The 19,334-nt window shown below is 45.7% G+C and overlaps 1 protein-coding gene across 1 annotated transcript; it reads left to right on the plus strand.

Moving 5' to 3' along the window:
- Positions 1 to 2,390: 2,390 nt before the first annotated feature.
- On the plus strand, positions 2,391 to 11,431 carry LOC119433095 (uncharacterized). The gene is given in 4 exon segments (XM_037700231.2): positions 2,391 to 2,472; positions 7,427 to 7,669; positions 7,671 to 7,868; positions 9,937 to 11,431. Coding segments are annotated over 3 exon segments (1,260 nt in total). The 5' UTR covers positions 2,391 to 2,472; positions 7,427 to 7,468; the 3' UTR covers positions 10,798 to 11,431.
- The last annotated feature ends 7,903 nt before the right edge of the window (positions 11,432 to 19,334 follow it).

Here is a 19,334-nt window from a genome sequence, read left to right on the forward strand (position 1 = left end):
TTAAAGCGAGTAAAATCCAAAACGGTTCAGCAAACAGTCATTCTAATAGAACGCAGAAAGAGAAAGACAATATGCATATATATTTATAAACGAGACAATAAGGGAAGAATAAAAAAATGAGTAATACGATTAACTATGAAATAGGTTTGATTCAGCAGTGAATTTCTTTACTGCGATGCATACATCCTTGCGTGGGTGTCCAAGCACAGAAGCTCCGAAAGGCAGCAGCACCGATGGCAGGCCGAGCTGTCGCATTGTAATTTGCAAAGCTGCCCTAACTTGTTGTTGTTGCCTCCAAGCATGTCCCGTACCCGCGAGGGGAATTGGCCACACTGGAGGTAATGAAAGGTGCACCCAACAAAAGACAAAGACGGCCGAAAAGCAAACTATAATGAAGCAACACAATAGGCAACTTAGGCATAACAATATTCGGTGTTTGGCCGGAGGGCGAGGGTGCGACCACATGGCTTCGTCGTTTTTGCAGCCGCACACACTGGCACGTCTACCGCGCCTCTATGGGGACCTTCTGACCCGTGCTGCGCATGCGCCGGATGCCGTGACAGCCGGACTGCAGCGGCGGCGTCGACTGCGCGAACACGTCTCAAGTGTCCATAAATTTGCTATCGCAATAACAATAAAACGCAGCCGGAGTATTATTGCTGTTGTGATGGGTGGCGCGCAAGACAATGATAGTTAATTATGATGATGATGAGTCAGTGACTTTACAATAGCTTCAAAAGAACAATTAAACGTTTTGTATTCAGGACTATTCAAAACATGTTGATGCTTTGTTGATGCCGGAAATCGTGGGTGCAAGTTATTTTAGACGCAGGCGAGTGCGACCGGCTTTAATCTCGGAATGTTCTTTATGGTACTACCATATGATTCTTAAACTAATATTTTATTGACCTGAGGGTACATTGCGATTTAAGCACTGTAAAAAAAGAAGCATGTAAATCTAACATATTATCAAATTAAATCAAATGTGTTTTCTCAAAGAAATGACCGAATCGTTAGGTGAACGACGGCCAGCGCAATTGTTCCTACAAACCAAGATCTACCGTTTTAAGCATGGCCTCCAACACTGACAAGCTCACACGCGTCCTCTTAATTTAGGAGGCCGTTAGCTTTAGAATGTGTAGCCTTTATTGATCTTTCTCTTTGTCCAAGAACACAGGCGCAGACCAATGATTTAAGAGAAATTAAGGTTTTGTTTCTTTTCTATATGTCAAATTTAGACAATAATGCATGCGAAAAAAAAGAGAAAAAGAAAAACTTTAGGCGACCCTAATGTTTCCTTTAATCGTCTTTAATGGCGCTAGCCCCTAGACCTTAGGTTAACGCACGTCCTTCTCCTCCCACACCCAGAGGAGACGGAAGACGTGTCCTAACGCGCCGGCGGAGCGCGCGTTAGGACACGAACAATGAATGGCTCATACCGCCTTAAGCAATGGCGCATACCCCCGTAAACGCGGCCTCCCCATTACGACGACAGAAGAGAAGTGAAATTCTACGCTCGAATAATGAGCGGCAACGGAGCCATGCTGTGGAAGACTACGACGAACGCGGGAGCAGTGGCACGAGCGCGTTCGCGCGGTTTCGCCCGAGGGGCGCCAACGAGCCAGCTGTGGAAGAAGACGACGACTCTCGAGCCATATTGCTGATGATGATAGTCAATCATCATAATGATGATAAAGACCTGACTGTTAATTGGCACTTTCCTTAACTGAACTTATGGGCCTATGTTATATCTATCCTATACAACTATTAATTTGAACCACAACCTCCTCTTAGATCGGTGTTTATTATTCTCGCGGTTTCGGAGACACCTCAATTTCCGGTTGTCTGAGGCCGACTTCCCGTGTGCTCCTTGAGAAACATAATGTCGCTAGGTGCTAGCGCCATAAAAGGCTAGTTTAGAAACAGCTCGGTTTAAACAACAACACTCATCCCAGCTAGGTGCAGCGTCTTTTTGTTAATAATACGCGGTGCTCAAACCAAAGCGCTGATACATTGTTTGGCGCCAGTACTCTAAAGCATAGCCTTCGAGATTGGTGTCCATGACCTGAGGGAGCCATTGCCGGGATTGGAGGGGAAGGTGCGCGGGGAGGGGGGGAAAATGGAGAAAGAGGATTTGTGATCTGAAGACAACCTCTACTGTCGCTCGCAATTGAATACTCATAGAGATTGAGATAAGCACGTGGTCTTGAGCCAGAATATACTCGCAGTATAGTGAGAACGCTTAGCTAAAAAGCGCTGGCACTTCGGAAAACTAAATGGTCACCCAAACCATCTCATACAATACTGCCTACAGGACTACCACCAGATTCTTGGCCTATCCCCCGTAGTGGGTTCTTCTGCCATTTCGCTTGAAAACAACCAAGCGACTACAGGCGAGGCTTTCCACGCCTCTCGCGCTCGGAAATAAAGAAAACGAAGTGGCCAGCCAGAATCGCCATTGCAGCTCGTCGGGTAAGTGACCCCGGCGTCTTTTCCTCCCACTTCGCCTGCGTTCGAACGCGGTAAGCAGTTGCCGTTTTCTTCGTTTCCGCATGCTGTCTTTTTGGCGATTCTGAACAGCGGTTTAGATGTTGTACCCGCGCTGCGGTTCATACTACTGTGCAGTCTGGACTGTGGTCCGAGTAAGACTGCAGGTTCAAGTACAGATGGTGTAGTAGGACACTCTGTATGGACCACGGAGGTATGGGCACTTCAGTATCTGCGTTGATATCCGCGGTTGGACGAGTAGTATCGCGCTTGACGCGAGTCATTGTAACACGCGTCATTGAAAGATCGGGGATGGCGGCTCAGCGCATGTGGCGATTTACTGTGAACACGAGGTCGTGGGTTCGAATGTGGGCTGCGGCTACCGCATCGTGGAGGGGGTTGGATGCACAGACGCTCTTGTCTGCGGTGCCTTGGGGTTTCGTTAAATAACGCCAGGTGGTTCTTAATTAATCCGCAGCCCTCCGCTAAAGCGTCTGTCATAGCCCCAATGGGGACATGAGATGTTCAATCAATCGATCAACCAATCAATCAACCAATCAACCGATCAATCAATCAAGGACGCTGTGTGTTACAGTTCCATTGCAAGGCAAGCACAGAACGTTTCATAATAGTAAAAGCTTAAGCTCCAATAAATGAACAATTCAGTCAATCAATCAGCTAGTCACTCAATTAATCAATGAACGAAGCTGTGTGTTAATTGTATAGCAGTGACATTGCAAGGCAAGCAGAGAACGTTTCATATGAAATAGTAAAAGCCTAAGCGTGCACCTACTATGTTGGTTCGAGGTTCTAAATAAAAAAAAAATGGCAGTCTGTCTGTCGGTCAATTAGTGAATTACGCAATGCGCGTTATAACAATGGCGTTCTTAGAGCAAGTGAACAATTTAATGTAGAAGAACTGAAAGGTTCAGCGCGGCCCCTTTCGCACGACGATAAACTTTGCAACAACGTGAAGTTTCGTAAACGCGACGAATATACGTAAACCTTGTAAATGGAGCTAACGGAAGTCCCGGCATCAAAATGGGTGCTTGGCGGGCGACGTTGGTGCCTGAATCCTCGCAGGCATTGCAACCTACGCTTAAGGCGAAATACGCACCGTTTGCGCAAGAAGTTGCAATAGAGACGGAGATGGAAACAGTCGAACTGGGAGAACGCTAAAAGCCCACGGGACAAACATTTTATCGATGGCCCCTGGATTAGATTACGGATCGTCGAAGCGAAGTTCTTATAGCTGTGAATGACCTTTGCACGACGCCGGCGCATGGAAGAAATAGAAGCAAACTTTGTCTTTAGAATGGTTCTCGTTGACGACCTAGGCTTTGTCGACTTGCCCCAGTAGCAGTAACCAGGAATCTTTCTTCCACGCACTCTAGTTGTGCTCGCCTCGATAGTGTACTTTCACCTTTCCTTTTACCTGTTGTTTTCCCAGTGCGGGGTAGCAAACCGGATATTCCCGTAAGGTTAACCTCTAGACATTTCCCTTTATTTCTTTAACTCTGTGTCTCTTCAACACTCAAAGATGTTGTTTAATTTCATCATCATCATCATCATCATCATCATCATCATTTATTTGCCCTTAAGGGCCCCTGATGGGGCATTACATAAGCGGGGGAGGGGGGTAACAAATGGTAACCTCGGGTCACATAAAAACAAAAAAAAACCAAAAAAAGAAAAAAAGACATTAACACAGGTTGCAAAAGCAGGTAAACACAGTAAACACATGAAAATTAGAAAGCCGATAAAAAGGGCTTACTAGTGGGGCTGTGGACAACACTGTTGTAATAACAAGTGTTTAAATTTTACAGAATTAGTTTCATTGACGATATCATCAGGAAGTACATTCCAATCCGATATGGCAGTTGGCAGAAATGATATATTGAAAGCGTTAGTTGAACCATGAATGCGTTGAAGACTGTGACAATTAAACAGACGTCGTGATGATCTCATGGGCGGCAGAATTAGGCTTTCACGTAAATGAGGAAAATTATAATACAGCTTATGAAAAAGGCAAAGACTTGCTATCTTACGACGGGATGACAGGGGGGTTAGACCAATCGAAGCTTTGATGTTAGTAACGCTCAACCGAGAATCATATTTGGCCGTTATAAAACGAGCAGCTCGATTTTGTATTGCCTCTAACACCTGGATTAGGTACTCTTGATGGGGGTTCCAGATAGGGGATGCGTATTCAAGTTTGGTACGGATGAAAGTTTCGTATGCGATTAGTATAACCGTGGGCGAAGCAAAAGTGAGTGATCGTCTGATGAAACCTAGTGATTTAGAGACGCTTGCAGAAAGCGACGTGATGTGCTTTGACCAGCTTAGATTACTTGTTATTTCTATGCCTAGATACCTATAAGATTCCACTTGTGATAGCGCGGTAGTGTTTAGCGTGTATGAGAAGTGTAGGTTAGATCTTTTACGAGACACGTGCATGAACTTACATTTTGATACATTTAACTGCATGAGCCAGGTCGAACACCAATTTTGGATTAAGGTTAAATCCTTTTTCATTGTTAAATTTCATTGAAATTTCGCGTGCGTGTCCGAGGGCGTAGAAACTGCGACGTAAAAAATATGTTTGAAAATGTACAATTATCCGATTCCTATGGTATCACAAGAATTGCACAATTTTAAATTGCAATATATTGTAAAAGTAAAGCACATAAATAAAAAATAAAGGGCATCCAGTTTTTTTAACATGTTCATTTCTATTCACGAATGTATATTAAACTAGGAGCAGCGATTTCACAACGACGATCTGTATATCTGTGCACGTGCAGACAGGATCATTGAAGGCTTACGAGTCTGAAGCGTGCTTCTTGGCGTCAATGCGCGGAAATCCAGCGAGAACCCCCTCCCCCCTTTTTTTCATGAAGGTCAATGCACTCTCAGCACATGTATTTCGCATTTATTAGGAATTAAGCGCAAACTCTCCTAAGGAACGGCTAGCTTTTGTGCCTGATTAGAGCGAAAGAACGAAGGTTTAAGTGAATCTCAGCAGAGACGATGCGAAATCTTAGCCTAATCTACTCTAACTTAACTTCATTGAGTCTGTCTATGGGCTGTGGCGCAATCCAGATTTAAATTTTGAAGCCTGGTTTGAGTGAAACTACTACTCCCGGCATGCTATGAGTGAAACTACTAATACTCGCATGCTGTGTGTGAGACTCGTCGTGATATCAGCCTGTTGTCACACACATGCAGGGCAGGGCACATGCAGGGCACATGCAGGGCACATGCAGGGCACATGCAGGGCACATGCAGGGCACATGCAGGGCACATGCAGGGCACTGTGCCCAGAGTATGTCCATTTTTATTTGCGAGTACGTTGTGCTCTCGCAGTTGCTTCGTTTTAAACCAAGCCTGTTCACAAACGCGCTTCTATTCGTTTCTTCTAGGCATTTATAGCCTGGTGATGCGACTCCGATCACTGACCACGGGCTCGAATAGTCACGTTGTCAAAGTGTCAGTAGTAGGGATGTAGTACGTAAGTGGCAATAGCCGGGAGCAGGTCCCCATTTATATGCTAGGAACGGCAGTGCTCAGCCATCCAAGCGCGGTATGATCCCACATGGCGGCCGGCGCTCTTTAACGCGATAGCGTTAAGGGCCCCGTGTCGCAGAAAATCCAGCGTCCGTGGCATCCGTGGCGGAGAAATTCATCCCGAACCATCCCGACCACACATGCCCACCGCATGGCACAAGGGATTAGTGAACAAAAATTGAATTTCTCAAAGTAAAATTCGTCAGAAAAATCGTAAAGTACGACTTAACTACAACCTACAGACATGGTAGCGTCGGACTGTAATGCGAATATACGAGAAAAAAGCCTGATAAGCAGCCAGGAATCTTTGAATGCTATCGCGTTCCACTCTTAAAGGTTAAGCGTCCTCCAATTCTGATGGTGTTCTACCGTCTTTTCACCTCTTTTGCAGCATCCTTGGGCGTCAGGGACAGCTAGCTCATACCTTGTGGTATACGATGAAAGCGAAGAGTCCTTGTGACGCCTTGCGAATGTTTAGGCAGATTTGGTCCCCCAACTATCACTGAGCACTCACCGGTAGCGCCGAAAACGCCGACCGCTTTGCGGGCTGATTATGACGTTTGAATCGCTGTGCACGTACATGTGTCCGTCTAAGTCTAATATTTGGTCCAATCCACGCTCAAGTTCGCTCAAACTACACTACAGTCCGAAACGCGGCCTGTTTTGAAGTTATGAAAGCCCCTGGACACGACCTTAATCCGACATTGACTTAGTCCGAGGGTATGCGAGCGTTCGCGCGAACTAAGTCCAACCTCCGGCAGTTGCCGTTTCTTGCCGTCTTCCTATATTAAATGTAGGGCCCGTCCTGAATACGAGGTTGATAGTCTCCTGAACACTTTCCAAATTCGTTATTATTAGTTTGGCTCCGAAGCTTAAATGAATATGTAAGAGAGAGAGATTGTGGTTGTGAAGAGGAAGAGGCGCTATTTTCTCTTCCTCTTCACAACCACAATCTGTCTCTCTTACATATTCATTTGAGCTATATGTAACGGCTAACTCGTGGTGAAGCTGCACTCTCCGACCGGCGACTTAGTAAAAGGTGAATAAAGCCATTTGCATCTCAAGCATGCCTTGAGATGCAACATCCGTCCGACTCGATTCGCTCGAAGTGTGGCGTCTTAACTTGAACCATCTACTCAAGGGCGGCTCTAAAAGGGGGAGAGGGGGATAGGTGGATGCGATCCCACAATGATCCCTCCTGCCCCCCATCGCCCCACCCTCCTAGCACCATGGAGTGTCAAGTGATGAAGCGCCTTCCTGTATCCCCCACGAAATTTAAGAATCATCGTCTGTTCACCCAACAAGTAAAATCTGGCGCCGTCCCTGCATCTGCTTTCCGAAGAAGGAAACCTAACATCGACCTCTCCTGTAGGCGGAGAAAGTATCTGGAGCCGGTCAGGGGCCATTCCGAGCCATGCCGAAACCACTAGCCAAGGCAGAAGCGTCGCCACCGCCAGGCATCGCGATGACGTCATCTGCGAGTTCTGCGGCGGCGGTGACGAAGCAGCCGTCCGCTTTGTCTCAGTGGCATGCGGTCATCTTCTACTTCGTGCTGGTCTTCGGGGATCGTCTGCAGAACCCGTACGAGTACAAACTCTACTACTACAACAAGCTCGAGCAGCCGGCGATTCGCGCTTATCTACGCCGTCGGGGCTCTCGGAGGCTGTCTCGCCGATCTCTGGGGACGTTCTCTGGCAAAACGCGTCGGCTGGAAGCTGTCGGCGCCCCTTCTGCTGGCACTGCTGATTCAGTCGTGCATGATGAAGAAGAGCGACGAGTTGGAAACGCTGATGATCTCGAAGCTTTTGGCCAAGGTGAGCGACCCGCTTTTACGGCGGTGGCTGCAATCGGAGGTCTCGGCCATAGCACCTCTCTACCTCCTGTTGACCCCTTGCAGTACATTATATTGATTGTTAACTTCACTCCTTCTCAAAATATGTGGTGTCTAAAACTTAGTCTATGAATTGTTTCCGGCTCCCGAATCGCTTCCGCCGTATGCAGCCAGCAAAAGCATAACCTTCGATATCTGGTTTTGTAATCCAGAGAAAGCGGTCGCTGAGGCGTGGATATTTACCCGGTCATGATGTCAGATGCAGGCGGAACTGCATAGAGGCGGTTTAATCATAATTTGCCGCTGAAGCTTACGAGAAAGCTGATACTAATTTGACATAGGTCATTGTTTTGTCGTAGATGACGAGAAGGGGTCATTGCGTATCAAATACCGCAAAATGGCATAAAATTTCATGATGCAGCGTCAGCCTGGAACCGACAGTGGCTACTAACCAGGTGTTGTTGAATTTACATGTTTATATTAATCCAAAGACAAGCAGCTTTTACCATATCGAACATGAGGAAATGGTTACCCTGTGAACGTACATGAAGGCTCTGTTTTTTGTCTTTTAACGATGACACGTAAAGAAAAAGATGCGCATTTTGAAGCGGACCGTGTCAATACAACATGTGTTAGGGATACTCTATCATACTAATAGGTTCGGCAGGATAATGAAAACGAAACGATCTGCAGTGGCCGAATAAGCGATGCGTCCGCTTGGAGTTACCTTATCCCCTCAAACACTCCCCAACTTATTCCTTAGGGTAATTTTCCAACAAGGGGGCTTACCACTACGATGTCAAGTCCAATTTTCCAAACATTTACTCTTAACGGGAGTGGTCCTTTCAGTTATTACTTAGTTCTCATGGCATTCACTACTTTGGTACAACTGCAGTTGGTAATGGCAGAGTTAGTAACAAAATGGTCCAAACAAGGTAGTCACTGTTAGTAGTGGTTTATAACATTTAACATTTAATTAATTAATAATTATTGAAGTTATGAGAAGTCTACATGTAATTTTTTAAAGTTATTTAAGAAGTTGATTAATTAACAGTAATTATGTAATTAGACGGAATGCAAAAATAATCTGAGTATCGTCAAGCGACGGCGAACAACGTTACCTTGGTTCTGTCCAGCTACGTGGCATTTGCATATTTTTAAATCTTGGCGCATGGTAGTTGGGACACCCTGTACATTCATTTTGCACCAATATTTTCGACGCGAGCTTCAGGTCTTTGGTTTATATGTCAAGTATTCTGGGTCAAGGCCAAGAGAAAAGCTAAAGTACAGCAAGTCTAAATATGATAGTTACATCTCCTACCTCTCTCACGAGAACAACGGCCATGTCCTGGGCCATCACAAGTGTCGTCAGACATTAATGTGCATGTGCTTTGTTTGCCACTTGGGTTGATCTCAAACGTTCTGGGCACAAAACAGTGCCGACAGCAGTACATGATCAGTACAGTGGCAGTACAGGGACAATACAGTTCTGGAGCCCCCACGAACGTTGTTAAAGCGCTGCCAACTAATTCACCGAAAGTCATCAGGTCCGTATTTCAAGGTCTGGTCACTACCGCGATAGTAACTAAAGGAGAAGGACATGAAATGTACGCCAGATAGCGCTTTCCTTGAATCTTATTTGTATGTACACGGTCGCTCACTCCTTAAATGCACCCCATTGGTATGCAATCCTATCGAACTTCGGCACGTCCCCTATTCTATGGAGGAATAAGTTGTCTATGTTACGGGCTACGGTCATATATAGTCAATAAGCGATTAGTTTACAATCGTTTTTTTTTTTTCAAACGTGACTCATTATTAGCGCTTCAATCCCCAAGAGGCGGTTTCCCTTAATAGTGAATGGCCCATACATCATACCGGTGGACATGCGCTATTCTGTGGTTGTTAACCTGATTGTCAAGCCAGGAGTCCTTTCAGCACGATGGGTTCATGGGCTGCAGACGTTTGGGACAAATACGTGTCTTACGACCATAATAATCTACAATCGTCTTTCTTTAAATTTTTCATCTTCTCACCACACCATCCCGAAGGTGAGCGTGCTCACGCTGTTCCCGCTGGCCATGGGTCAGTTCACCGCCCGCACCAGGCCGTCGGACCTGGCCATCATGATCGGCATCGGCTTCATCGGCATCGTCTCGGGAGTCATCGGCAGCATACTGTGCGACGTCATCTACTACGACTGCTTCATCTTGTTTCGCACCGCGGCGTTCGTGCTGGGCGCCCTCTTCTTCTTCCACTGGCTCTCCCCGAAGCCTCAGCCCATCAAGGACCTCCTGGAGCCGTACCGTTCCGACCGCGTGGTCACCGTCGCCGTGCTCTCCTCGGAAGCCGCCTTGTGGTGCTGCAGCACCATCGTCGAGGCCTTCTGGGCCCCGCTGGTCAACCCTTCCAACATGGACGTCGGCCTGCTGTACGCGCTCTATTGCTTTTTCCACGTCTTCGGAGGCTGCTTCTTCCGGGTGACCCGCATGATCCAGGCGACGCCACGCTACACCCTGACCCTATCGTGCTTGCTGGCTGCCGTGGGCATGTTCTTCGCGGCGGCCGCCATGCCCGTCTACCCGGACTCCGTGCTGGTCGTCGTCATGGCCATGCTGGCCTTCCACTTCGCCCTCGGCCTGTGGGGTGCCTCGCTGCGCAAGCTCAGGAACTGCGCCATGCTGTCGCCCCGAAACGAGGCTTACGCCCGGTGCGTTGGACGCGTGGTCGCGGCCGCCATGCTGGCCGTGAGACGAGAGTTCGACACGCAGTACCTGTGCGGCATCTTCACGGCCTGCTGCTGCTTCGTTCTGCTGTCGCTACTGCCCGTGCAGTCGCTGGCCCGCTGGAAGCAGAAGTCGCGCGTCATCCAGGTGCTCAGGTCGATGGCAGGTGACTCGTCGACAGCATGACCTGCCAAGACCTCGTCGTGGCGGTGTGTGGTGTTGCAGGAGGAGTTGGATGGTGGTGAAAAAAGGGGTGTCGTCGGCAGGTGGATGTACGGGATGTTAGCTACATGAGACTTCGCTGGGTCGGAAGAGGGAGGGGGGGTGCTAATGAGCAGTTGGTAGACGTGTCAAGGGTTTTAGACACTTGTGCCTGAGTGAAGTGAGCCACGTGGACTCAAATGACTACTAACGCTGCAAGGCTGGTGACGAGAAGCAGTTCGAGTCATAACGGCGTATGACCTAAACTGTGGGACGTTGGTGAAAACAGTCACTTCTTCGTGGAGTGTTAGTAAGTGCAGGTGACGAGGCCTGACAGGACCTAAAACGTGGCATCGCTCGTTTGACGACGGGTCGTGAACTCGGCGTCCGGCTTGGTTAGGCGAAGCCCCGAACATCGCGAGAGAAGGGTCACAACCTATGAGTGACACGTCGTAGCGGGTGCGTCAAGCATAGCGAGGGACCGACTTGGGAGTGAGAATGGCGATTGTTGAAAGAGGTGCACTTCCTTGAGCTTAAAAAAAAAAAAGGGGTATCTGTCTTGTGCTTCTATGCAATGGCCGGTGTGAGCGGGGCCTATCCTAGATAGGAGTTCATTAAAGCTTGTTTTTCTCGTCTTTCAACATTCATTTGCTGGTTATAGAGACAAAAACCACGACCGCTTCAGAAATTCGAATCTTTATGTGCGCGGCAAGCAGGTCTCGACAGGCGACATACTGCCTTCAACCTCAATTCCTTGGTATAATAACTCTACTGAGAACGCTGAATGCTGTAAACTTCACGTGATCTTCTGTCTGAAATTTAGACACTTTTAGGCACTGCAACATAAACTGAGGTTAAAAGATGAAAAATTAATGTTCGGCAAGCAATCGACCAAACTACAATGCCGTACCCTGGACGTTACGGTTCAAACTATAAATGAATATTAAAGAAAATTCACGCTGGAATTCCTCTGGCAGTTGTCTAAGTATGCGTAAGCATTGGGCCACTTGCTCATCTCCACGCCGCCCGGTGTCATAATCAATGTTATGAAGCTTGATCCGACCAGTATAAACCAAGACCATTTCTTTACAATACAAAGCATAAAGTAAATTGTCCGAAACAAACAAGCTTTTTTCAGAGCACGTAGAAACTCTTTATTTACGGTAACAAACACAAAATACTGGTCGGGCGCATCTTGCGAAAATGTAGCGGAACAGCGTGTAGAGGCTAATCAGCAGCCCAAACGACCACTCAACCCCCCCTCCCCATTTCGCATATATATATATATATATACCGTAAAAACGTAAAAACCGTACTATAGGTCGAACCGGAATATAGGTCGACCCCCCAACTAACCAATTCTAAAAATGAAAGAAATCTTTTTCAATGGCAAAAGTGCCGAAAGACACCCTTACCTTTAAACAAATGCGACTCAGCCGGTTGCACAGTGGTGACAGTATTTTAGATGCTGCTCCGTGCCGTGATGATAAGGTGCTGACAAGCACGTGGTTCGATGGTCGCACGATACGAAGCCCACGGCAGCGTTGCCGTGGGCTTCGTATCGAAGGCGACGGTGAATTGTCGTCGGCTTCCGCTCATTTTGAAACAAAATGTGTAAAAGCAGCCTGAATGCGATGGCGAAGGCGGCTGCATGTTTACTTCATCTGCTCATTGTTGCAAGACTTCCGTAGTTTTTCCGCCAATGTCCGGTATATAAGACGAGGGTCGACTTTTCGCAATGGTTTTTTGAAAAAAGTTCGACCTATATGCCGGTTTTTACGGTATATATATATATATATATATATATATATATATATATATATTCTACCTAAGTCTCATCTCTCGGAGTTTCATTGTCTGCTTGTTGCCTCGCTTCCCTGCATTAACTCCTTTCACGAAGAAGTACGACCGAGTAGTTAGCTAGAAACTGACAACCTTCGTTGTTAGTTCAGCCGCGTGTTCGCTGCAACCATGCAGGTTCGGGAGATTCGTGGGGATGACGCCTTCCGATAGCAGGGGCCTCGCGCGAGGAATGCGTATTTCCTCCCATCGATTAAATGTACATAGTCTCTGATTATACGGGGTGTCCCAACTACCATGCACCAAGATTTAAAAAAAAATGCAAATGCCACGTAGCTGGACAGAACCTAGGTAATTTTTGCCGTCGCTTGGAGATCCTCGGATTATGTTTTTTCAATTCCGCCTAATTAGATAATTAGTCTTAGTTAATTATAGACTTCTGTAATATTATAATGAGTTGAAAAGTGTCAGTCGGAAAAAATTTTGAGCGACATGAAAAACTGCAGATACAGCTCTCTGTTGATCAATACGTGTACATAAAAGTTTTTCCGAGCGTGAGAGATGCCCGCGAATACACCCAAATTGCCGCGCGACTGGGTGCTCGAGGCACTTTACCCGTATTCGTTGGCTTTTTTTTTTTTTTTCACGCTCGGAAAAACACTTTTATGTAGCATGTATTTAGCAACATAAAACTGTGTCGGGATTTTTTTTCATGTTGCTCTACAGTTTTTTGACACATTTCATCTAATTATAATATTTGAGAAGTTGCCTTTGAGAATTGGGACTAACTATGTCATTAGACTGAATGCAACGGATGATCTGAGTATCTCCAAGCGGCGGCAAACAGTTCTGGCAAACCTTGATTCTGATGGTTCTTGACGGCAAACCTTGGTTCTGTCCAGCTACGTGGCATTTAATTGCATATTTTACAATATTGGTGCACGATAGTTGGGACACCTTGCATATCGCTGCTCGAAATGTAGCCCGCAGACCACGCATGTTTAATCGAATATTTTATCTGCTCGGTGAAAGTTCCGTTACCACTGCTTTCTTCGTTCTTAGCCTCGCGAAACATTGAATAAGGATGCCTTCGGTGCCTCTTTGACGCGGTTGTACCTCGTACGGCACTCGGGCGCGAAACGAAAGTTGCGGCAACCCCCATTTTCGCGACAGGCGAAGGGCTGGTGATTCTTTTTCTCTTAATGTCAATTACACATTGTTCACTTAACTTGTTCTCGAGCTTCTTTGTTAACCTCCAAGTTTATACCCCGTATGTTAGTACCGGTAGGGTGCAGTAACGTATACATTTTTTCTTTCTTTTCAACGACAATAGTAAGCTCCCACCCAGAATTTGGTTATGCCTGCTGTGTGCACCGCAACCCCAGTTTTATTCTTCTGGAAATTTCCTTCTTTCGATCAGCGTTGACCTGGAGTAATTGACCCAGAAAAGAAATACTAAACAAATACCCACTGCCATATGTGCCTAAACGACATTTTAAATGATCGCGTTTAGCCAGGAAAATATATGGCTGACTGAGGAAAGCAGCGTGCTTTAGTACGTTTGTCCACTGCGGATGGTAGATCGGAAAAATCTCGCATTTTTGCTTGAATTTTATGTTTAATCGGGAACTGCCGACGATGTAAAGTTATTCGAAAAGTATTCGAAACATATTCGTATTTTCAAGAAGTGGCTATTCGATTCGAGGACCTAATCGAAAAATTCGAGGGGCGAATAGAATATGAACAATATTCGATTCGTGATTCGAAAGTTTTGCGATATTCCAGTCCGGATAGAATTCAATACTTAGCACCACGCGCAACCGCGCCGTGCTAAGCTACGCACTAGAACAATCAAGAAACACGTGGCGCATAGTTTCTGCCACAGGGCATATGCCACAATTTGCAGACCAAGCAATAAAAAAATCCTTCACGTTCCTCCCAAGTCTTAACCGGTCGAACCTGTACGTGAAAACAGAAAAAAGCAACTCTTTTGCGGCTGTGCATACAGGCTGTGCATCGGACACGGCTAGATGACAAAAGTGCCTCTCGCTCAATTGCGCGATATAACGGAACAGGACACATTAGATCCGCACAGTGCCACAACGTTTTCGTGTCGCTGAACGATAGATATTCAGCATAAAAGCGCTCTTGAAATAACTTCAATGTCGTTGATATCTCCTTATAGAACTTAAACCATTTCTTTTCCTGTTTACCGGCTCATCCAGCCACTTTGGCAAGCCAGCACAGCCTGGGCGCTCTAAATACTGCGAAAATATTGCAATCCTCCCAGCTCTAGAGAATAAGAATCTCCGAATTTTTAGTTTTAATTCGAACTTACGGATCGCCCCCCCCCCCCCTTCCGCCCCCTTTGTCTGTTTGTTACTGTGAAACTGATTGCCACGACGCATGCTTTCGAATCTAGAGCAACAGAAGAAAACAGTGAGATAGCGATTAACTTTCTCTACATTAGCCTGTGCACATGGGCCTACTTGTGTGCCTTACCACACAGTGTGAAAAAAGCACATTGCTGCAGATAAAACTTCGGATAAAGTATGACAGGAAGAGTCCGTGCCAAGCTCGTGCTTTTTCCTTAATGTTTTCCAGGGCAATACCTTCCGTTCCTGTAGTTAGGCGAGTTTTGCTTGGCACTGCCGTTGCTAGCTGTTCTACCTCAGCTGTTTCGCATATAACTCGCATGGTGTGCAGATTGGTCATTATCGTTCTGTTTCTCAATCCGTACGATTGGTGTTTCCCCACTAATGTAAGTCAAACCTGTCTTTTATCTACGTGTAATTATCTCGGCGAGTATATTTATAATCCGCCATCAGCAAGCTCCAAGGCCGCGGATTATCCATGCCATCTATGGGGTTCTTTATGGGAGTTAAAGCCATTAGGGCTTGTCTCATAGATGGAGGCAATAGCCCTCTTCTTAGAACGTCCCGGAATACCTCACAAAGGATTGAAGTTAGTCTGGGGCATAAGAAGCCCCGAGGCCATCTCCAATCCAGGAGATTTGCCAGATTGAAGCTTACGAATGTCGCGAGCAACACTGTCGTCTTCTTTCCTTGTCACAGCGCGCGCTTTAAGGGTCATATATATATATATATATATATATATATATATATATATATATATATATATATATATATGAGTGACTGGAAAGAACGCGAAGGCACTATCTGACAAGTCCCACGAGGAAGTTTCTGCAGTAATTTCTTCTTATTTTTCGCTCCTCATCGGGCTGCTCTTAAGAGGACATGGTAGTCACATGTGCGACGTCAGCGATTTTTCTGTTTTTCTCAGGCTCCTCTAAATGTAAAATTCACGAAGTTTGTATCTATTCAGTAGTGACATTATTCTTTACCCGCACCAAGCTTTATTTAAGGATATTCAGAAATGTCGAATTATAAACTTTTGTGTTTATCCGTCTTTATTATTTACAGGCGTTACAGCAGGGGGGTTACAAGCTTGAAAAAGACACACACACACACACACACACACACACGCACGCACGCACGCACGCACGCACACACACACACACACACACGCACGCACGCACGCACGCACGCACGCACGCACGCACGCACGCACGCACACACACACACACACACACACACACACACACACACACACACACACACACACACACACACACACACACACACACACACACACACACACACACACACACACACACACACACGCACGCACGCGCGCACACACACACACACACACACACACACACACACACACACACACACACACACACACACACACACACACACACACACACACACACACACACACACACTTTTTCATTCACACTGCACCTTGCTGAGACGTCAGTCGATTTTACTTAGCAATAGTCAAAAAAAATTCATTACAAGAATCAATTCATGTTTTGTTGTTAAATATTTGGTACAAAAGCGTTTGTCCTTTGGTTAAGGAACATTTAAAAATACCCTATGTAAGTAGAACGATGACATTCAAATCGCAATTTGCTTCACAATGAAATTTTTAAGCTCGTCCTCCCAGTGTATATTCAATTTGTAAGGGGAATTTTTTTATAACAAGATCACATTCGGGTGCCATAATTGATTTAGTTCAGTATATTCATTAGATATAACAATTTAGCATAATCTCGCAGCCAAAAGTTTTTTTTTAGGCACACACCTAATGTTCAGTTTGTTAGCGAATACAGCGTTTTCCAGAAATCGTGTTTAAATGTTCAGCTGTGAACCATCCAGCCTAAAATTTTACTGCGAGGGGTAAATATCCAGCACCCAGAATTCCAATGCGAAATCTTTCCCGAAATTTGTTGTGGCATTTCTTTTTGGTTTACTTTTGAATACCTGAACGACACATCAGCAATATTCATTGGGTTCCTTCGCCTTCGTGACCGCGGGCTCACCTTGCTGTTAACGCAGGTTAGCAAACCGGTTTCCGTAGAATCAGCGCTTCTTCTTCGGGCTTGATGGGAAACGAGGCATCCCTGTCTAGTGGGTGGAGCATGTGTGCACAAGTTCGTTAGTATGATCAAAATTTGAGACTTTGGACTACAATGAACAAAAGGACTAGTGTACATAGACGCGCATTGCCGCTAACAGTCAGAATGGCATTTTCGGTGATTATTAAAAAGTGGCAAGCAGAAATGTGTTATGAGGCCCCATTCTTACATTGTAAAATTTTTTAGCTCAATGAAAAAGCTTACTTCTGTTTTTGTTTTCTTTTCTTGCGCAAAGGCAACTGAGATAATGATATGAAGAAGGAAAATAGAAATTGCTGTGAAACCTGACCTATTTTTATGCGCCGGAGGTAACATATTGGCGGCACTTCCGAAGAACTCGTTTCGCTATGGCTTTTGAGTATATATTTGTTCGGAAATGAAGTATTTCTCCATAGCAAAAAATAGAGGAATGCTTTTCTGAAGCATGTTGCCTACTATAACCCCTTATGACCCACGGTCCATGTCTGCAACCTACCGAACCTAGTCAAAATTTGTTACCCTAAATGTTAGTAACGTTTCCGTCTGTTGGTTCCATCCATAAATATTTCAGCCATCCTTTACCATCCTCCCATTGTCCCTTCCTAGACTCACTAAAGCCGCTGGAAGAAAAAGTTTTCCAAAAAGTTTTTTTCCAGGGGCTTTAAGAGCCACAAGGTGGTGGCGTCATCAGTCGAGAAATAGGCGAAGCACTTGCATCTAAAGCATGGCCTCCGAAATTATCGGCACATGGTCGATCGCGCGCAGGCGATGTCGTTGGTCCGTGGCTTCCGGTGTTGCAGTGGATATTCTTGTAATCTCGGAGGCAACGATCGATTCTAAGCGTTTTACTTACACATCAACAGAGCACGCGATAACACAAAGAGTAGAGCTCTGCTATTCGAGACCCCAGCTGGCTACGTGAAGTAAAAAATATTCGCACAAAGGATCAGGCGCGTGTCTGCAAATGCAGCAAAAGATCCGGAGACGACTCAACACATTGTAATGGAATGCCAAGATAATACACCCAGAGATACCTGTACGAAACATTCACTTTAGAAAGGTCGTTGTCATCATCATCATCATCATGATAATCATAATCGGCGAATATTTATGTTCCCTGCAGGACGAAGGCCACTCCCTGCGATCTCCAATTACCGCTGCCTCGAGCTAGCTGAATCCAACTTGTGACCACAAATTTCCTAATTTCGTCATCTCACCTAGTTTTCTGCCTTCCTCGACTGCGCTTCCCTTCTCTTGGCACCCACTCTGTGACTCTAATGGTCCACCAGTTATCTACCCTACGCATTACATGGCCTGCCCACCTCGATTTCTTTCACTTAATGTAAACTAGAATATCTTAAATACCCGTTTGCTCTCTGATCTACACCGCTCTTCCTGTCTCTTGACGTTAGGCCTACCATTTCTCGTTCGATCGCTCTTCGCGCGGTCCTTAACTTGTTCTCGAGCTCTTTGTTAAACTCCAAGTTTCTGCCCCATATGTTAGCACCGGTAGGATGCAATGATTGTACACTTTTCTTTTCAAGAACAGTGGTAAGATTCTATCACGATTTGGCAGTACCTGCCGTATGCACTCCAACACAATTTTATTCTTACGTAAATTTCCTTCTCATGATCAGGGTCCCCTGTGAGTAATTGACCTAGATATGTACTCCTTTACAGACTCTAGAGGCTGACTGGCGATTCGTAATTCTTGTTTTCTTGCCAGGCTGTTGAACGTCATCTTTGTCTTCTGCATATTAATCTTCAATCCCACTCTTACACTTTCTCAGTTAAGGTTCTCAATTATTTGTTGTAATTCGCCCCAGTGTTAGGATCAGGACAGTGCCATCTGCCAACCGAAGGTTGCTGAGATATTCGCCATTGATCCTCACTCCTAAGCCCTCCCAGTCTAATAGCTCGAATGCTTCTTCTAAGCATGTAGTGAATAACATTGGAGAGATTGTGTTTCCTTGCCTGACCTCTTTCTTGATAGGTAACTTACTACTTTTCTTGTGGAGAACCAAAGTAACTGTGGAATCTTTGTAGATATTTTCCAAGATATTCACAGTCAAATTATAATCCATGCTAAAGCGAGCCTTCTTGTCAATACCTGATTAGAAAAAAGGGGCTGTTTCGTGCCGTGTTCGGCAAATTGCAGTTTCTATTCCATTCCATTTTATTTTCCTTCGTCAAAAAGGAAGGGAGGGGACTAAAGGTCGCAGCAGCGACTTCACAG

Source organism: Dermacentor silvarum, chromosome 11 (genome assembly GCF_013339745.2).
Source record: "Dermacentor silvarum isolate Dsil-2018 chromosome 11, BIME_Dsil_1.4, whole genome shotgun sequence".
Taxonomy (NCBI): domain Eukaryota; kingdom Metazoa; phylum Arthropoda; class Arachnida; order Ixodida; family Ixodidae; genus Dermacentor; species Dermacentor silvarum.